Source organism: Macrobrachium rosenbergii, chromosome 39 (genome assembly GCF_040412425.1).
Source record: "Macrobrachium rosenbergii isolate ZJJX-2024 chromosome 39, ASM4041242v1, whole genome shotgun sequence".
NCBI lineage: Eukaryota > Metazoa > Arthropoda > Malacostraca > Decapoda > Palaemonidae > Macrobrachium > Macrobrachium rosenbergii.
This window is the reverse complement of record NC_089779.1, coordinates 1,527,065-1,543,770: the sequence shown is the minus strand read 5'-3', so window position 1 is coordinate 1,543,770 and position 16,706 is coordinate 1,527,065. Positions and strand designations below refer to the sequence as shown.

The window sequence follows — 16,706 nt, the reverse complement described above, 5'->3', positions numbered from 1 at the left end:
ATTATGAAACAGAGACTATGTTTTTGTAAAAAAAAAAAAAAAAAAAAAAAAAAAATAGATTCCCCGACACTTAAATTGGTCGCCTTCCATAAATGCAAGCAAACAAGCAACCTTTGCCTGACACACGCACCTGTGTAATTGAATAATTCGATTGAAATTCTATGTCAACCATGTATACTAAAAAATTTTTTACAAATATGAATCAGAACGTTTTTCATATACAAGCAGTATTTCAAGGCCAGTTCTGCTATTAATTAAATATAAGCAGAACAAACGCGAGACATAAGTATTGCTATGTGAATAATTTTTGACAAAATATATATAGTATAGGGGCCAACAAAAAAATAGTTTTAGTTTCATTTCCATAGTGTGACAGAACTTTAAAAGTCCAGCACTGGCAATATAAGAATGGCTCATCTAAAAAAGAAAAGATTATAGAGACAAAGAAATGAAAGAGCCAAGTAAAAAAATCATTCCAAGACGTAAAAAGATAATATCGAATGTTGCAAAATTTATCATGAAGTACAATTCAGGTCCGAACCATCGCGTCACAACCCTAACATCAAATCAAACTCTCGACAGCAATCTCCACCCACAATTACAAGCCCCCATGCATTAACCTCATTCAGAAGTCTTTGCTTACTTAGCAATCAATGCCCCTCCACATACCACCGCCCACTTCACCTGCAACAACATTGAAGATTAGTAAAGCTAACACACAAATGAGTCACTCCGTGATAGCGTTACTTTAGTCAGCCGCAACGCTCAATACAGCTCCTTCCCTTTTATTCTTCCCTTTATCACCCATTAACCGATACACCTGCGTGTAATCAGTTTATCATTTCAGGAGGGAGATATTGCTTAGGACCTAGTCATGGAGAGGGGGGCGGGGGAGAATGACCTCTTGTAGTACAGGTGAATTTTGCGAGGGATTTTTTTCCCATGACACTGGGAAACACTATTAAACTTTGTTTTGTATTCTGATTGCATTGGACGTCTGCAATACTGCATAGACAGTATGCTACCTGTAACAAGTAAAATGATGTGTTCTATTTTCCGGCTTTCCATGAAAATTTACTGGAATTTAAAATATATTCCAGGTTAAAAAAAAAGAATCACTGCTGATTACAGCGGTTGATACTTTAGCCTTACTTAAAAAGGATTAGGAACATATATTTCAAGATGCTGTTTTAAATACTTAATTAATCCGGAAACCTCGATCAACGTGTGCTGCATCGCTCCCGCGGCCCAACGCTCAATGCGCACTCCTTACGTTATGTCACAAAATCGAGTCCACCCGACCTTTCCTGTGAACCTTCGTCTTGCTCCCAAACCTTTAATTTATTCTCCAACGTCATCCCTCAACCCGCTTCCCCCCCCCCGCCTCTTTTTTTTACACCCACAAAACAACCGCTCCCCCTCTCAGTCAACTTGATTTCCCCTCTGCCAATATTCCACCTGCTGAAACCCTTCTTCCTGCCCCCTCGCCCCCGCCCCGCCCCTACCACTCGCCTCAACTTCCTTCCTTCTCTTCCTTCTTGCCTCCCTCTCAATTCCACCCCCAATATAAAGGGCGAACACGGCTTATCAGTCACGAACATCGTCCTTCAAGGTAACCACTGTTTGATCTGCGCGGCACAAAACCAATCCCTCAATCCGCCCTCCTTCCCCCCATCCCCAATTCCCCGTGCCACTCTCTCACGCTCACTCTACGAAGCAACATTGCGCATGCAACATTATCTCGGCCCGAAGGCGAGTCTTATCTTGCGACATTGTTAACCGAAGCAGTCGGCTTTCATTGGAAATCAAATCTTTGACACAGTATCGTCGTTAACTAGTCTTATTTTATTTGTCCAAATCTTTACGGGTTGCGGAAATTTAAAAAATTTGCTGATATGACACAGGTCTCCCAGTAATGTGATTAAACTAACCTTTACATCACTACAATCATTTTTACTCAATTAGAAATCACTGACTACGACTGACTGTACCATAAGATCACCGTTTATTTCCAAGTGCACCTCATTAAAGGTGACATAATTTAATGTTTCGGATGAAATATTATAAAGAATTAACAGAAAAACAATACTGTTAAACATAGGCTGCCAAACTCCTACATTCTTACAACTGAACCAGATTTAGATAAGAAAATACAAATACACAGAGGAGCGCGCGCGCGCACACACACACAGTGACACACACACACACATATATATAATATATATATATATATATATATATATATATATATATATATATATATATATATATATGATTGTGTGTGTGTATGTATGTATGTATATAATTAAACGATAACCAGATAAGAACAAGTAATCAACGAATCAAACGCCTTATGGAGTAACATTCACCACAGGTTTTAACACAACAAGAAACCACTCCAAGAAGGCTTCTCTTTAAACGACGGCTGTCAAGGAACCTAGGAACAGGAAGCGTCCTAATCAATCAGAATCATAAGAAAAGAATCCGATAAAAAAAGATAATGAAATTATCCACACATGACGTTTCCTTCCCATGCTGCACTTAAAGCAATTACTGGGTAGTTTCCTCTCCCAATTCCTAAGCATCCTGACCTTCGCTGACTCCATGCATTTATCTCTCCACCAGAAAAACGGCAGTAATGTGACAACGGATATCATGTGAAGATATGGAAGGAGAACGGGGAAGAGGTACGGAGAGAGAGGAAGAGAAACGAAAAGTAGAGAAAAGGTAAGTTGGAAAGAAGTCCAATTCGTGTAGACGGAGTGGAAAAGATTAAACGATTGAGTAAGACGTCCGGGGGAAGGCGAATGAAGAAGCAGATAAGCTTAGATTGCCATGGACACACACACATCAACAGTACGAGGCAGAATAGCCAGATGAGGAGGGCGAAAGGTGCTACGCGGAGAGTGAGATAGACGATAGACAAGGACCACTGAAATCAACAGTGAGAATTAAACGAAAACTGCGTAAGACGAAAAACAAAAATCTTCGCTGTTCTCGTTGACATTTTCGTTCGAACGATCTGTCAATCTTCTCGGCGAGAATACTGGCATTGAAAGCTACAACTCTCTCTCGTAATCTCTTCGGTGCAGTGGGGTCGTCGACTATTGCTCGTCAATGCAAGGGACATTCTCTTCCGCCACGATGACTACATCCACCTGCGTCGTCGTCATCACTGTCATTACCCAGAACATGTCATGGCATCGTGTTTGGTGCGGTTGTATGGCAGTTTTCCATCGTTTCTCATGCGTAGTTTAGTAAGTTTTATTTCTTACGATTAAAAAATCTAACAAAGTAAGAAGCATAGGATATTGAGAAATGGAGAAATATATAAACATATATCTGAGTGTCTAGCACAAGTCGGATACAAGGTGTTACCTCAACTATTCCTACTCACGCAAAATCCCCACCCATCTCTTTCTATATATCTACTGAAAATCAAAATTCACAGACTTGACCCGTAATGAGAGTCAACACCCTTGTCTCTACCTGAAGGGTTTCTTCAATGACATTCCACTTATATTTTCTAGGGCAATTCGATCTCCTGGGAAGGATTGCTAAAATGCTCTACTTGACCCTCACAATTCCTTGTGTCTTAAAATTAGGACATAATAATAATAATAATAATAATAATAATAATAATAATAATAATAATAATAATAATAAGCGACAACTTATTGCCGACTGTATGATCTATGAATAAATATACACATATTCATTGTATGTTTGTTAGTGTGTTGATGTTTGGGGCTAGTAATGCCTCTTACGAAAACACTGTTCTCATATCATCTTAACAATAAACACCATAATGTTATAAAATTTACTGTGCAGATTCCTGACTTAACCAGCAATATTCAAAACAACCCAAGTTCGTAAATATAAACTGGATAATAGAAACGGCATTGTGAATTGATATCTAATACGAAAAAAATTTAATCAAATGATCAACGACAAAAATCTCCCGACAAAATGAGAAAAAACCCAAAATTCCACTGACCGCCCTCTTTCGGACATGGCAACGAAGTATTATAACAGTAACCAGAGAACCCAGTTGCTAGTCTCCAGAACCCGTTCAGGACGATAAGAACACCCAATTAAAATTCCCTCCTACACGCCATACACTACATCACGCCTCTCTCTCTCTCTCTCTCTCTCTCTCTCTCTCTCTCTCTCTCTCTCTCTCTCTCTCTCTCTCTCTCTCTCTCAGGCTGTGAGTTCGTCATACTGCTTTTAAGATTAGGAGTAAAATTATTTTCTTACCGACGAGAAATAATAATAATAATAATAATAATAATAATAATAATAATAATAATAATAATAATAATTAATAATAATAATAATAATTGTTAGTAGTACACTCAAATTTTAATAAATTGCTCTGGATTTGATCCCAAAGGGAGGTAATTTTTTTTTCTAGACAGTCATCATATTCGACTGTTTTTTTTTTTTTTTTTATTGTGTGGGGTTCCGGGTTTCATCCTGCCTCCTTAGGAGTCCATCACTTTTCTCACTATGTGAGCTGTTTCTAGTAGCACACTCTTTTGCATGAGTCCTGGAGCTACTTCGGCATCTAGCTTTTCCAGGTTCCTTTTCAGGGATCTTGGGATCGTGCCTAGTGTTCCCATGATTATGGGTACAATTTCCACTGGCAGATCCCATATCCTCTTATTTCGATTTTCAGGTCTTGATACTTATCAATTTTTTCTCTTTCTTTCTTTCTTTCTTTCTTTCTTTCTTTCTCATCTACTCTGGTGTACCATGGTACTGCGACATCAATGAGTGACACTTTTTTTCTTGATTTTGTCAGTCAACGTCGCGTCTGGTCTATTGGCAGGTATCAGTCTCTGTTCTGATACCACAGTCCCAGAGAATCTTTGCCTGTTCGTTTTCTATCACTCCCTCAGGCTGGTGTTCGTACCACTTATTACTGCAAGCTAGCTGGTGTTTCTTGTACAGGCTCCAGTGGAGGGCTTTTGCTACTGAATCATGCCTCTTTGTGTACTGGTTCTGTGCAAGCGCCGGACATTCGCTTGACATGTGGTTTATGGTCTCGTCTTTCATACTGCACTTCCTGCGTATGGGTGAGATTTAATTTCCATCTATTGTTCTTTGAACATATCTGGTTCTTAGGGCCTGATCTTGTGCCGCTGTTAGCATTCCTTCTGTTTCCTTCTTGAGTTCTCCCCTCTGTAGCCACTGCCAAGTTTCATCGCTGGCCAGTTCTTTAGTCTGTCTCATGTACTGTCCGTGCATTGGTTTGTTGTGCCATTCCTCTGTACTGTTTTTCATTCTCCTGTCTCTGTATATTTCTGGGTCTTCGTCTACTTTTATCAGACCTTCCTATGGTTTTCAAATACTGCCCCAGTGCTCTGGTCTCGATGTAGCCCTCTCCCACCCCCTTCCTTTCGTGCTATGTATAGTCTGTCAGTATTTGCTTTTGGGTGTAGTACTCTGTGTATTGTCATGCGTTTCCTAGTTTTCTGGTCTATGCTGCGGAGTTCAGCCTTCGTCCACCCCACTACTCCTGCGCTGTACCTAAAACAGAACCTGAATCCAGACGAACGATTTCTGACTGGATATTTTAATAAAAGACTTCCCATATTCCGCACACTATCCTTTTCCAACATGAATATCGGCCAGTTGCTGACTAACGTCGCTGAGCCTGAAAAGCGAATCATAAGGAAGATAGAAAAGACACTATACAAGATAAATTCGCATAATACAGCCATCCTTTTTTAATAAGACCTGTTTAAAAGAGGGTCTACTCCCTTCATATATTATTATTATTATTATTATTATTATTATTATTATTATTATTATTATTATTATTGTTGTTGTTGTTCATACAAAACGTGGCCGCTCCAATTTAAAAATTAAGGCAAACGTAGATTGACCTCGAGCTCTTGGAAAAGAAAAAAAAAAGGAAAAACGAGGAGGATGCTGGAAGCCCGGGGGAATCATTAGGAGAACAAAAGAATGGGGTGAAACTCACTGTACCCGGGACAGTCTCCAAATACCCATTTCGAGGAACCTCTTCCCACCTGTGTTATTGTCCTAGATCGCAGGGGGAAAGCTTTGCTAATTACCTTTAGGGGTGGGGACTTCATCAGCACGAAGGCTGCGTTCGCTCGAATACCACAAAACCCGCAGAAAACAGCTCTCAGTGATATAATGTATGTTCTGTGAAGAAATTTGAAGACACCACTGACTGAGAGAGAAAACTTTGGTTTTTAATTAAGAAAAGGTACAATAACTCTGGGAACATTTGTTATTCATGATACAAATGCCATGGATATAAAAATCAAGACATCACCCTGATTCATTCTGCCTGATCCAAGTCAGCGATTTCCAGCTACGCCACATCTTCCTGAACGCACCTCAAGGCACAACTGACCTACCTACCTACCTACCTGGAACCATATGAGCTGAAACAGTACCCCCTGTCGTGAGCTCCAGAGATTTGCCCTTCATCCCTTAATTATCAATCGATCTTAAACAAACAAAACAGGGAATTACAACCCCCAACCCTGCACCCCCACCCCAAATGGAGGCAAGGAAGAAAAACAAAACTGACTGACATCTTGGGAAGATTTTACCTTGGATTTCCAATGACCGAAGTTTTCTCTGTTCTTAAGGCAAATATTATTTTAAATTTACTTAAAAATATGGATTTTCACGCCTGATTAACTATATGTATTGGGTTTTTAAATACAACTTGTATCGACAGATACCTAAACCAGAATCCCACATGCAAAAAGGACACAGGTTTTACAGGCGCGACGCTGTCTATAAATCCTGTGCATAGGTGGACACATGAAATCAAAGCTGTTCTGCGCAGGGAAGAACGAACAGGGGTGAGAAGCATAACAAAATTAAAGGCACAGACATTAATCACGTCCTTAAAAATCCTTAAAACCCAAATCTACATTATACAAAACGCAAACTGACAAAGTACAACAAGAGAAAATAAGCAAAGAAAAGTGGGTGATGAAAAGAGGACCCAGAGACAGTGAAGAGCGACTGAATAAAGGCCAATACAACTACTGTCGAGAAACACACCAAGAACGCCACGGCTGACCCCCAACAGCGGGACGATAAGGGGCAAAGGCACAAGCAAAACAACTCACGTCAATGCAAAGCCTAAGATTAGTAACAGTGACATCAACTCTTCCCCTTCCCCCGGCGCCTCGGCCTCCATGAACCGGAAGAAGTCGAAGACGAAGAAGCCCTACTAGTCAAGAAAGGGACGAGTAGCAGTAGCACAGTAGCAATGGCAGAGACCGTCACTACTGCTGCTTCTTCTAAGAGGTGTTCTGTATGTTAGGTCTCTGCCCATAATACAGTTACTCTGTGCTCAGTCCCTATCTGTACATCTTGACAGTTCTTCCAGCTTCACCTCCCTTCAACTTCACCGACAGTCTTTGCCTTTATAAATTTCTGTGAGGATATCACACACACACCAAAAATGAGTTCTCAAACTACAATAACAATAACAGTCACAACAGCAATGGAGAAATAAAGCCAAAATCCATTAGAACGTAAAAGTTTGGGGAACTTCGACGCAAACAAACAAACAAACGCTCTTTTGAAGGTTTGTACGCCTCAACAAACTCTCGGTCCACCTTTTGTCTACAAGGAAAAAAAAAATGAACACTTTGACAGTTATAACACGGACCAGAAATCTTACTTATCAGTATGCATACCACTCGCGACCGCCTGCTAGCCCGATCTTCAACGAGTGCTTTAAAAGGACGAACATATTGACGTTGCTCTTGCTAGTATACTGCTATGCTTCCGTACTAACCCTGAACAATTTGTTGCGTACAAAAACGCACTTCATAAATATTCAAGAAACATGCAGATCATAAGGACTCAGAGTATCAGAACTGGGTGATATATATATATATATATATATATATATATATATATATATATATATATATATATATGTGTGTGTGTGTGTGTGTGTGTGTGTGTGTATGTATATAACTGAATCACGAAAATATGGAACGTGATGAATATATAAATAAAGACAAGATCCACGAATGAAAGAGAAACACTGGAGTGCTGCTAAGTACAGGACGACAGTCGAAAGGCCTCGCAACACTCCAGCGTTTCTCTTTCCTTCGTGGACTTTGTCTTTATATATATACATATATATATATTATATATATATATATATATATATATATATATATACTGTATATAATATATATGATTTATGAAGGGTGACTGAACCTGGACACAAGAGTGAGAGAGAGCAATTATTGAAAATTCAATGAATATGAGATAAAAAAAATTCTGAACAGAAAAATAAATAAGATAGCACACATAAGTATATAATCAATAAATAAATAAAACAACGTGCCCGTAAGCCACTGCCACATCACTAATGAAATGACTGAAACGGAAGTTCATCTATAAGATACTATAACACCGTCTTTGCAATTACCTCCTGCTTCTTACTTTACAGACAGGAAGTACCTGGCATGCAGAACCCAGATTCAGTGAGCACTGCATAATTAAGAAGCCTTCAGTATCATACATCAACAACCACAATAATACTGACAATAATGATCATTGTAGTCACTTTACTTAATTTGGCTGTTGCAATTTGTAATAAAACAATGGTGGTCATGGAACAACAGTTTTAATAAGTAAACTGAAAGTTTTTACTTCAGTAGAAAATTTTTTTTTTTACCCAATTTCCTCTTAAATTTGCATAACAGTTTAATTTAAATAGTTCTTTACAAAACAGAAATAATTATGGTAAACCTTACCAATGTCCTATGAACATGCTTCCCGATTACTCGTTCATTTTAGACAAATTCATAAAATGGATGCAATAAATGACTTATTACTCGGGCAACGACGATTTTCCAAGTTCCCCCCAAATTATTCCCGGATTACATTTTCTTTAAGACCTTAAAGATGAACAAAGCATTTTCTGCCAAAACAAGACAGGCGCTGCCATCTGTGGGTAACTTTTCAAACTGAGCTATCGCCGAGACTACACACCGTTTTCTATAATCACATTTCAACATGGACTACATTAAAATATACAAGGACGTTGCCACTCCCAATGTCACAAGGGTGACATTCAGAGATTACTTTCAAATTAGACATTAATAACACAATTATAAATACTGACTTTCTAAAGGTTTTGTTGCTAATATTTTTCCCACTTAGCCTTAAAGTTAATGTATTTGTGACAAAGGTTAAGAAAATGGCCAGATATCTCCCTTCCATCAGGGTATTCATATGCAACTTCAAAGGAATTTGATGGAAACAAAAACTCCCCTCTCAGAGTAAATCTTGTACAGACTGTAGAACCCTTAGAAGGTTAAAATACAAGCTACATTTACTATAAAAACATCCACTCCTCTCTGAGTAAATCTTGTACAGACTGTAGAACCCTTAGAAGGTTAAAATACAAGCTACATTTACTATGAAAACATCCACACACAAGTTCATGCATTTAAACATATTTCATAAGTGTACACAGACACTTTCAGAGAGAGAGAGAGAGAGAGAGAGAGAGAGAGAGAGAGAGAGAGAGAGAGAGAGAGAGAGGAGCAAAGACTGACATCTAAAACAGAAGAAAATTAGGCGGATCAACTAAAAAGAAAAAGTAAAAAAGAGGACATTCTGAAAGCAACACAACTCCACATTTCAACAGGGAATGTTTGAGACGACATTCCTGCAACCCTGGCGCAACCTTCCCAGCGCCGCGCGCACACACACACAGGCACACGAAGAACAACTCTAGCGGAGCACAAAAGCAATATAATGATAATAATAACAACAGTAATAACAATGCCTCACCTGTGTGAGTCTGTCATGATGGTGGCTCAAGTGGTGACGGTCTGGGTGGTCAGGGTGAGTGTCGACCAGAAGGGAGGCGAAGTGCTTCTCGTAGTCGGACAGCCTCTCCACCTGAAATGCACCAAAGTGGCTTTAGTGGACCTGCAGTAAACAAATGAGTGATTCAATGCATGAGCGAGGTGACATGGACAAATATGAAAGGCAATGGAATGTTCGGAGGAACGTGCAGTGTAAAATATGGTTTATCACTGTTATGCACCGATGAAAAATACGACACGCCAATGTACTGTACAACATTAAGCCGCTACACAAAGGAATGCTTAAAGAAGCGAGTTATTTTGAAACGACCTACATGCAGTATATACCAACAATTCACTGTAAAAATAACACACTGCCTGCTAAAAGTGCGTTATTCTTTTGCAAGCAACTGAAAGAGAGAGTATAATACATGTCAATCACATGACGATGAAGTTGAAAGTGGATACAACTCAACAGTAACTACAGTCAGAACAGTCCAAGGGGGAACACTTCTACATTAAAAAAGCAACATTTGAAGTTAAACTCTAATGTATAACACGTATGACTAGAAAACATGAAAATACATCAATAAACAAACAAATACCACGAGGTTAACGAACTACTTACGCTAGTCTCAGTACTTGCTTCAGTTGCGGAAGGCACAAAGAACCAGCGAACGGACTGTGACGTCATTTGTAATGACCCGTTCCTAGAATTTTTCTTGTTTAGTCTCCCTTGCAACCCAATCCAGTCCTCTTTTTTTTTCTACTTCTTCTTTTTAAGCAGATTCCGTTACCACTCAATCGTACTCGTTCCCTTTATACGCCGAGTGCTTTGGATAATAAGTCACAGGCGATGTCATTATTTAGGAATTCAGCGCTCGCTCTCTCTCTCTCTCTCTCTCTCTCTCTCTCTCTCTCTCTCTCTCTCTCTCTCTCTCTCTCATTTCGTTTTCTTCAAAATCCACTTCCTCCTTTTGAATCAATTAACTTTTTCGATATTCATTATTTTCTAATGTCTCTTTTGCACAAGCACAGAAAATGGCATTCCCTACAGCCCTTCGGAATCACAAAGAGTGCTTGTAACCTACGCGAAGACGGGACGGAGGCTAAACCACTGGTTTCCGTGGTTTAAGTGATAGGCCTATAATCCTCCGACGGTGTGGGAAGGCTGGGAATGAACAATAAATCGAGGAATCCGTTTCCCATTCAACGCTAATCCTTCCACAAATGATTGTATCCTCACAACATCCTCTCTGCTGAGAAGGGTCCATTTCTTTAGCGGCGAGTTAGTGAGCCAGGTATCTATCAATCAGTCGAGAAAGCTACATAGTAAGAATCCCTGGAAGTTGTCCGATTCGAAATGCACCGTTCCGTTCATCCGACTTTTTAAGATTACGGGTAACTCTATGATGATTTATCACCCACCCACACACACACACGTTAAGTATATCTTAGTTTAACCAGATATATATATATATATATATATATATATATATATATATATATATATATATATATATATATATATATATATATATATATATATATGAGCTGAAGACTTCAAGATGAGAGAACGCAGATACAACAAAGTCAGTGGACTGCTACGCTTACAGTCTCCCAATAACGTCTCTCTGACGTACTGACACATCATCATCGTGAATAATAACAAACCAACAGTTAGCTAAGAATTGCAGAGAATTTCTTAGGCGTCTAGAAAGGACAAAAATGAACGTCGTGCACTGCTTACTCGAATAACGAAGCGGCATTTTCCACATACGAGAACCGGACCACAACCTTGATGTCTGGGCCGAACAAAATGGAATACCACACATAACTCACTTGCAGAACAAAATAAACACATAGTCTTTCTCTGTATTAGTTAGCACGAGACGGATGGTTATCGAAGAGTTTCCTGTCACCTGTTTTAAGTTCATTTTTGGCCTTCCATTCCCAAAGTCCCTCCTGAGGGAAAGACCAGGTGGGTATGTGCCCATCGGGCAAAAGATGCCTTGGGGGTCTGTTGGCTACACACACTTGGGAATGAAACACATACTTGGAGGGATTAGCGACAAAGGGTGGGGGAAAGGGGGTCAGGGAGAAGGAGGGAGGGAGGAAAAGTAGGGAGATGGACTCTCCTAAAATAAGAATATCGCCTTTGGTTTGATGGCCGTGATATTCTTCGTTTAATTTATTAATATCATTTTATTTATATCTGCCTGCTTATTCAAATTTTCTACTTTTCTAGTACTACTTCAAGACATAGAGATGAGGGAGGACTGAAAACAGCCATTCATTCTTTATATATATATATATATATATATATATATATATATATATATATATATATATATATATATATATATATATATATATATATATATATATATACATACATACATACATACATACATACATACATACATACATACATACAAACACACACAAACTCACTTGTTAAAATCATCCTGAACTAAATTTACTTCGTCGAGTAAGGTGAACCCATACTTTAGAAGCAAGCTAAGTCATCTAACATTTAAGGACACCAACAGTTATTACATGAAAATTAATAACCTTTATGACCAAAAATTAAAACACCCTTAATAACTAATAACTATATTTTTCAATGCAATCACCGTTGGTAATCGGTACAGTAACGAATTACGTCTTAAAGCCATCATGATTATCTTAGAAATAAAGAAGTAAAGTAAATATAATCCTTAAGGCTACTCTCTCTCTCTCTCTCTCTCTCTCTCTCTCTCTCTCTCTCTCTCTCTCTCTCTCTCTCTCTCTCTCTCTCTCTCTCTCTCACATACGCAACCACCCATATAATACATGCATGTACATATATTGCTTGAGCGATACACATTCACTGGTTCAAGAAGTTGCGCATATAAGAACTGCCCTTTTGTAACTGACTCGCAAACGCAAGGTTTCTGATGAGAATAACAGTGTTCCCAAGGTGACAAATAGGCAACGTTGCAGGAACTGACTTCTTGCTACATGCAAGGTGATGAATAATCTCCCCCTGCCAAGGACCACACAGTTACTATACGCACATATAATCATGAACTTCTTCCAGACATTACAGATATTGTATGTATATATATATATATATATATATATATATATATATATATATATATATATATATATGTATATATATATATATATATATATATATATGTGTGTGTGTGTGTGTGTGTGTGTGTGTGTGTGTGTGTGTGTGTGTTAGGCAAACAAAAAACATGAAAAAATACAAATCCAAGAAAACAATGCAAACTGTCAACCTAACAGATGAGATAATTCTGAAGTGAATGATAAAAAACGACATTCCGGCACAAACTTAAATCTTTTGAATCCCGAGGTGCGAAATACGCTCTATGACGTGAAAAAGCCGTGTAAAATTCTTTAATATACAGAGGCACTACACAGGCAAAAACAATTGAATACTTCCATACATGCAAAACAACATACCACAGACAGACTAGTGGCATAGTCCCAGAAAAGCTACCGCAGTGCGTAAAGGAACAGAAAGTACCTTTCCAGCTTCCTCCTCCACTATCGTTATAGCCTCCGCTATAGCGATGCTCCACCGTTTACTGATTTTGCTCAACTGCCTCCTGATTTTCTTAGACATCTTGCGATCTGCGACCTGCAAGAGCATTCCCCTATAACCACCAGGTGTCCGCAAACGCTCTACGTTACCTCGTTCGATTTTGCAAAGAGTTCCACCACCTTTTCGTCCGCACCAATCCGTCGTTTCCTTGGAATTTACAAAGGATGGCCCTTTTCAGTCACATGAAATCAAAATGAAAACATTTACGATACATAAACCCTAAGAGGAGCGACTACACAACACACCATCTATGATTTCACTTCTATTCCCTGAAACGCAAGAACACAATACAAAAAATGTTTCCGTACATACTGTCTTTCCGTTACACTGACGACACACACCCAAGAATGTCAACTGCATTTATCGTGATGAACGCTGCTGGTCACCGTATCCCAGATAGGTCACAACACGAGGAGGACGACATAAATTTTCTCTGAAATTCATGATGCATCCGAGCACTGAGGTGTTTAGCGTACTGAAAATACCGCAGCTCGCGAGGACGCTGATCGCCTTATCTTTATTATCTCAACGACTCTTGCCTCAGTATCTCAGATCATTAATGCTCTCTTAATCCTGGTAATCATAAATCTTAATTGATTCTTCCCGTGAGCCAGTGGAGAACCTTGAGCACCTGTTTGTTACTCGTAGGCCAATGCTAACTCGCGGAAACAACATCGATTTATTATTCGATTCTGAAATAATAATAATAATAATAATAATACCATAACAGAAGTATGCTTCCGCGTCCCTCTTTCGCCCGTATAAAAACCCCAAGATCAATAAACAAAAAAGCAAAACAATAATAAAAAATGTTACTGGGGGTCTTAAGAAACAGAAACGTCAGCTCTTGCGTCTCATGTTTTCTTTCACCCCTCCACAGACAACGACACGAACAATCCGAGGCAAAAGGTACACACAACTTCACACTCACAGAGAGAGAGAGAGAGAGAGAGAGAGAGAGAGAGAGAGAGAGAGAGAGAGAGAGGTTCTCGGCATTCGGGGGCAAAGGCTTCCAATTGCAACCAGAATCATTATGCCCTTAAAAGAGCTTGCAAGGTATAATTTAAGCGCAATAAAGTCTTACTAACATGACAACACTCAAACTGCCTCCAGGCGTGCCATCTTCCATGTGCACTAAAACGGCTTTTCTAATTCCCGTCCCTACAAAAAAAATCTCGCAGCGCATAATTAAGACTAAATGCAGCAAGCCATACACAAGATGCAACGGCAATAAACAGCCGAAATACTACTAAGAGTTGGTATATTGCCTGGGTCAGGCGAGGCACAAGCAACCCCCTCCAATATCTGGGAGTTTTACTTGCACTCTGAGCGATCGTCACTGACACCAGTGACGGAATCTGTTATAAGGGTCAAACGATTTTTTAATTTTAATCCAAATCACCAATATTGAAAAAGATATGGCCGAAATGAATTCAATTGCATTTTTAACAAACCGACAGGGCTTTTGGACACTGAATGCAATAAGAAAAATGAACCGCTTTATCATAATTGGCAGGTGCAAAACACAGGCTGCGCCAAGACAATGGTTACTGCTAACCACATGTTTTTCAGTCGTTTTCTCCCTAAACTACCAATAACCTATGGCTCTCTGATGCACTCGCTCAACTTTCTAATAGGCTAAAAAAAACCCACTTCCAGACGCTAAAACAGTCGCCGGCGACAGGCAATCCGTTTCTTAGGTACTTTTAAATGATTTGAACTTGTTTGATAATTACTACCTCTGGATTCTAAGTAAAAGCCATCCTCATTTTCTCAAGCGGAATCAGAGGGCAGGAATAACCACACATAAACCGCATAAGAATCATCTCATGCCCATCTCGGCAAGTAACGGAACAGCAAGCGATGCCCTCTGGTAATTACTGTCGTGGTTACCTGTACCACCCGTGGGGCCGCCGTGTGGAACACTCGCTCTCAAATTGGCCTGACACGATCAAGACGAAGGCACCGCCTTATTGGCAAAGAGGTCACTCACGGTGAGCATCTGCCCATATAGTCCTTGCCTCCAAACAGTAAGGAACTTTCATCTAACTGACACCACCATTTACTGAATATTATTAATAACCAAGGATGAAAGTTTACACCAACGAACATTAGACCCCGAGGATGATGACTGACAAGGTCAAAAATCCAAATATTGCTTTCTATAATACGGTCAATTTTCACGCTGAAGAGAGAAATATTATCAATCGTCGCATTTCTCACACGAAACTGATACACGTTAGCTATTGAAAAGCAAGCTGAACGAGTAAATCACACACAAATGTGAAATCAGAAAACGCTACATATATCTCGCCGATTTATTAAAAATGATTGTTGTGACGATGTTATATTAGCCTTTTCCCTTATTACCATTATTTAACATAACATGCAGAGTATCAACAAAAGGCAAGGCAGAAACACCTTAGGCTTGAGAGAGAGAGAGATCAATTCGAAACGAGACAAATAATAATTTCACCGAACACAATATCTGTGGTGGACCCAACACCCTTCAGAGCACAATAAAGAAGCCATTATCCCAACTGTCGACTTGCCAGCCTTTAGCCACAAACCCTGACGCAACCGTAGCCCCCACCCCCTCAATTCCCCTGAGCACTGAAAAGGCTAACATAAAAGAAGCAGAAAATATTATTAGTAGAATGCGCCGAAGTGTTTCTCTTTTTAGAGACTGATACCCGTTTGTGTATATCTTGTAAATGATCATGTCTGAATTATTACTATACGTTTTATTGTTCAGTTAAATTGACCTCTACCAACAATACAATGGGAAGCACGGCGGTGAGTGATCAATTCGAACTTCCTACTCCCACACAAAGTTCACACGGGATCAATCAGTTTCCTGTAACATTTAAGAAACCAGCCGTTTCTCCCTATCTCTCTGTCTCTCTCTCTCTCTCACTAACGGTTGGTGGAAGTTGCGTTGTGTCTGCTGTGGCTGCGAGCAAAGGTTTGAAGTCTAAACCCACAGGGGGGGGGGGAAGCGTGAGGGGATACGGGTTCGAAGGATATCACAGGGGATAGAGGGAATCAACAGTTGGAGCGCACGAGGGGAAAGCGAGGGATATGAGGTAGAAAAACAAGTTAAATGTAATGGACGGCTCCACACGCACAGAGAGAGAGAGAGAGAGAGAGAGAGAGAGAGAGAGAAACAAAATGACCAAACAGGGTATAGGTGAATTGGAAGGAAACGGAAACCTTGAAAAGGACTGGCAGAGGAAGCTGACGAA

The 16,706-nt window shown here is 39.6% G+C and overlaps 1 protein-coding gene across 12 annotated transcripts in view; it reads right to left on the bottom strand.

Annotated features, from left to right (window-relative positions):
• LOC136825629 (uncharacterized) overlaps window positions 1-16,706 on the bottom strand; it is a 690,903-nt gene that overhangs the window by 74,404 nt on the left and 599,793 nt on the right. For 8 of the 12 annotated variants that reach the window (XM_067082226.1, XM_067082225.1, XM_067082227.1 and 5 more), the window contains one exon: window positions 9,826-9,936. In XM_067082226.1, coding sequence (XP_066938327.1) covers window positions 9,826-9,936 — 111 coding nt within the window. Of the gene's footprint in view, window positions 1-9,825; window positions 9,937-10,470; window positions 10,552-13,383; window positions 13,632-13,769; window positions 13,939-16,706 lie in introns of those variants that run through there. The other 4 variants (XM_067082234.1, XM_067082231.1, XM_067082237.1 and 1 more) reach the window with 4 other exon arrangements.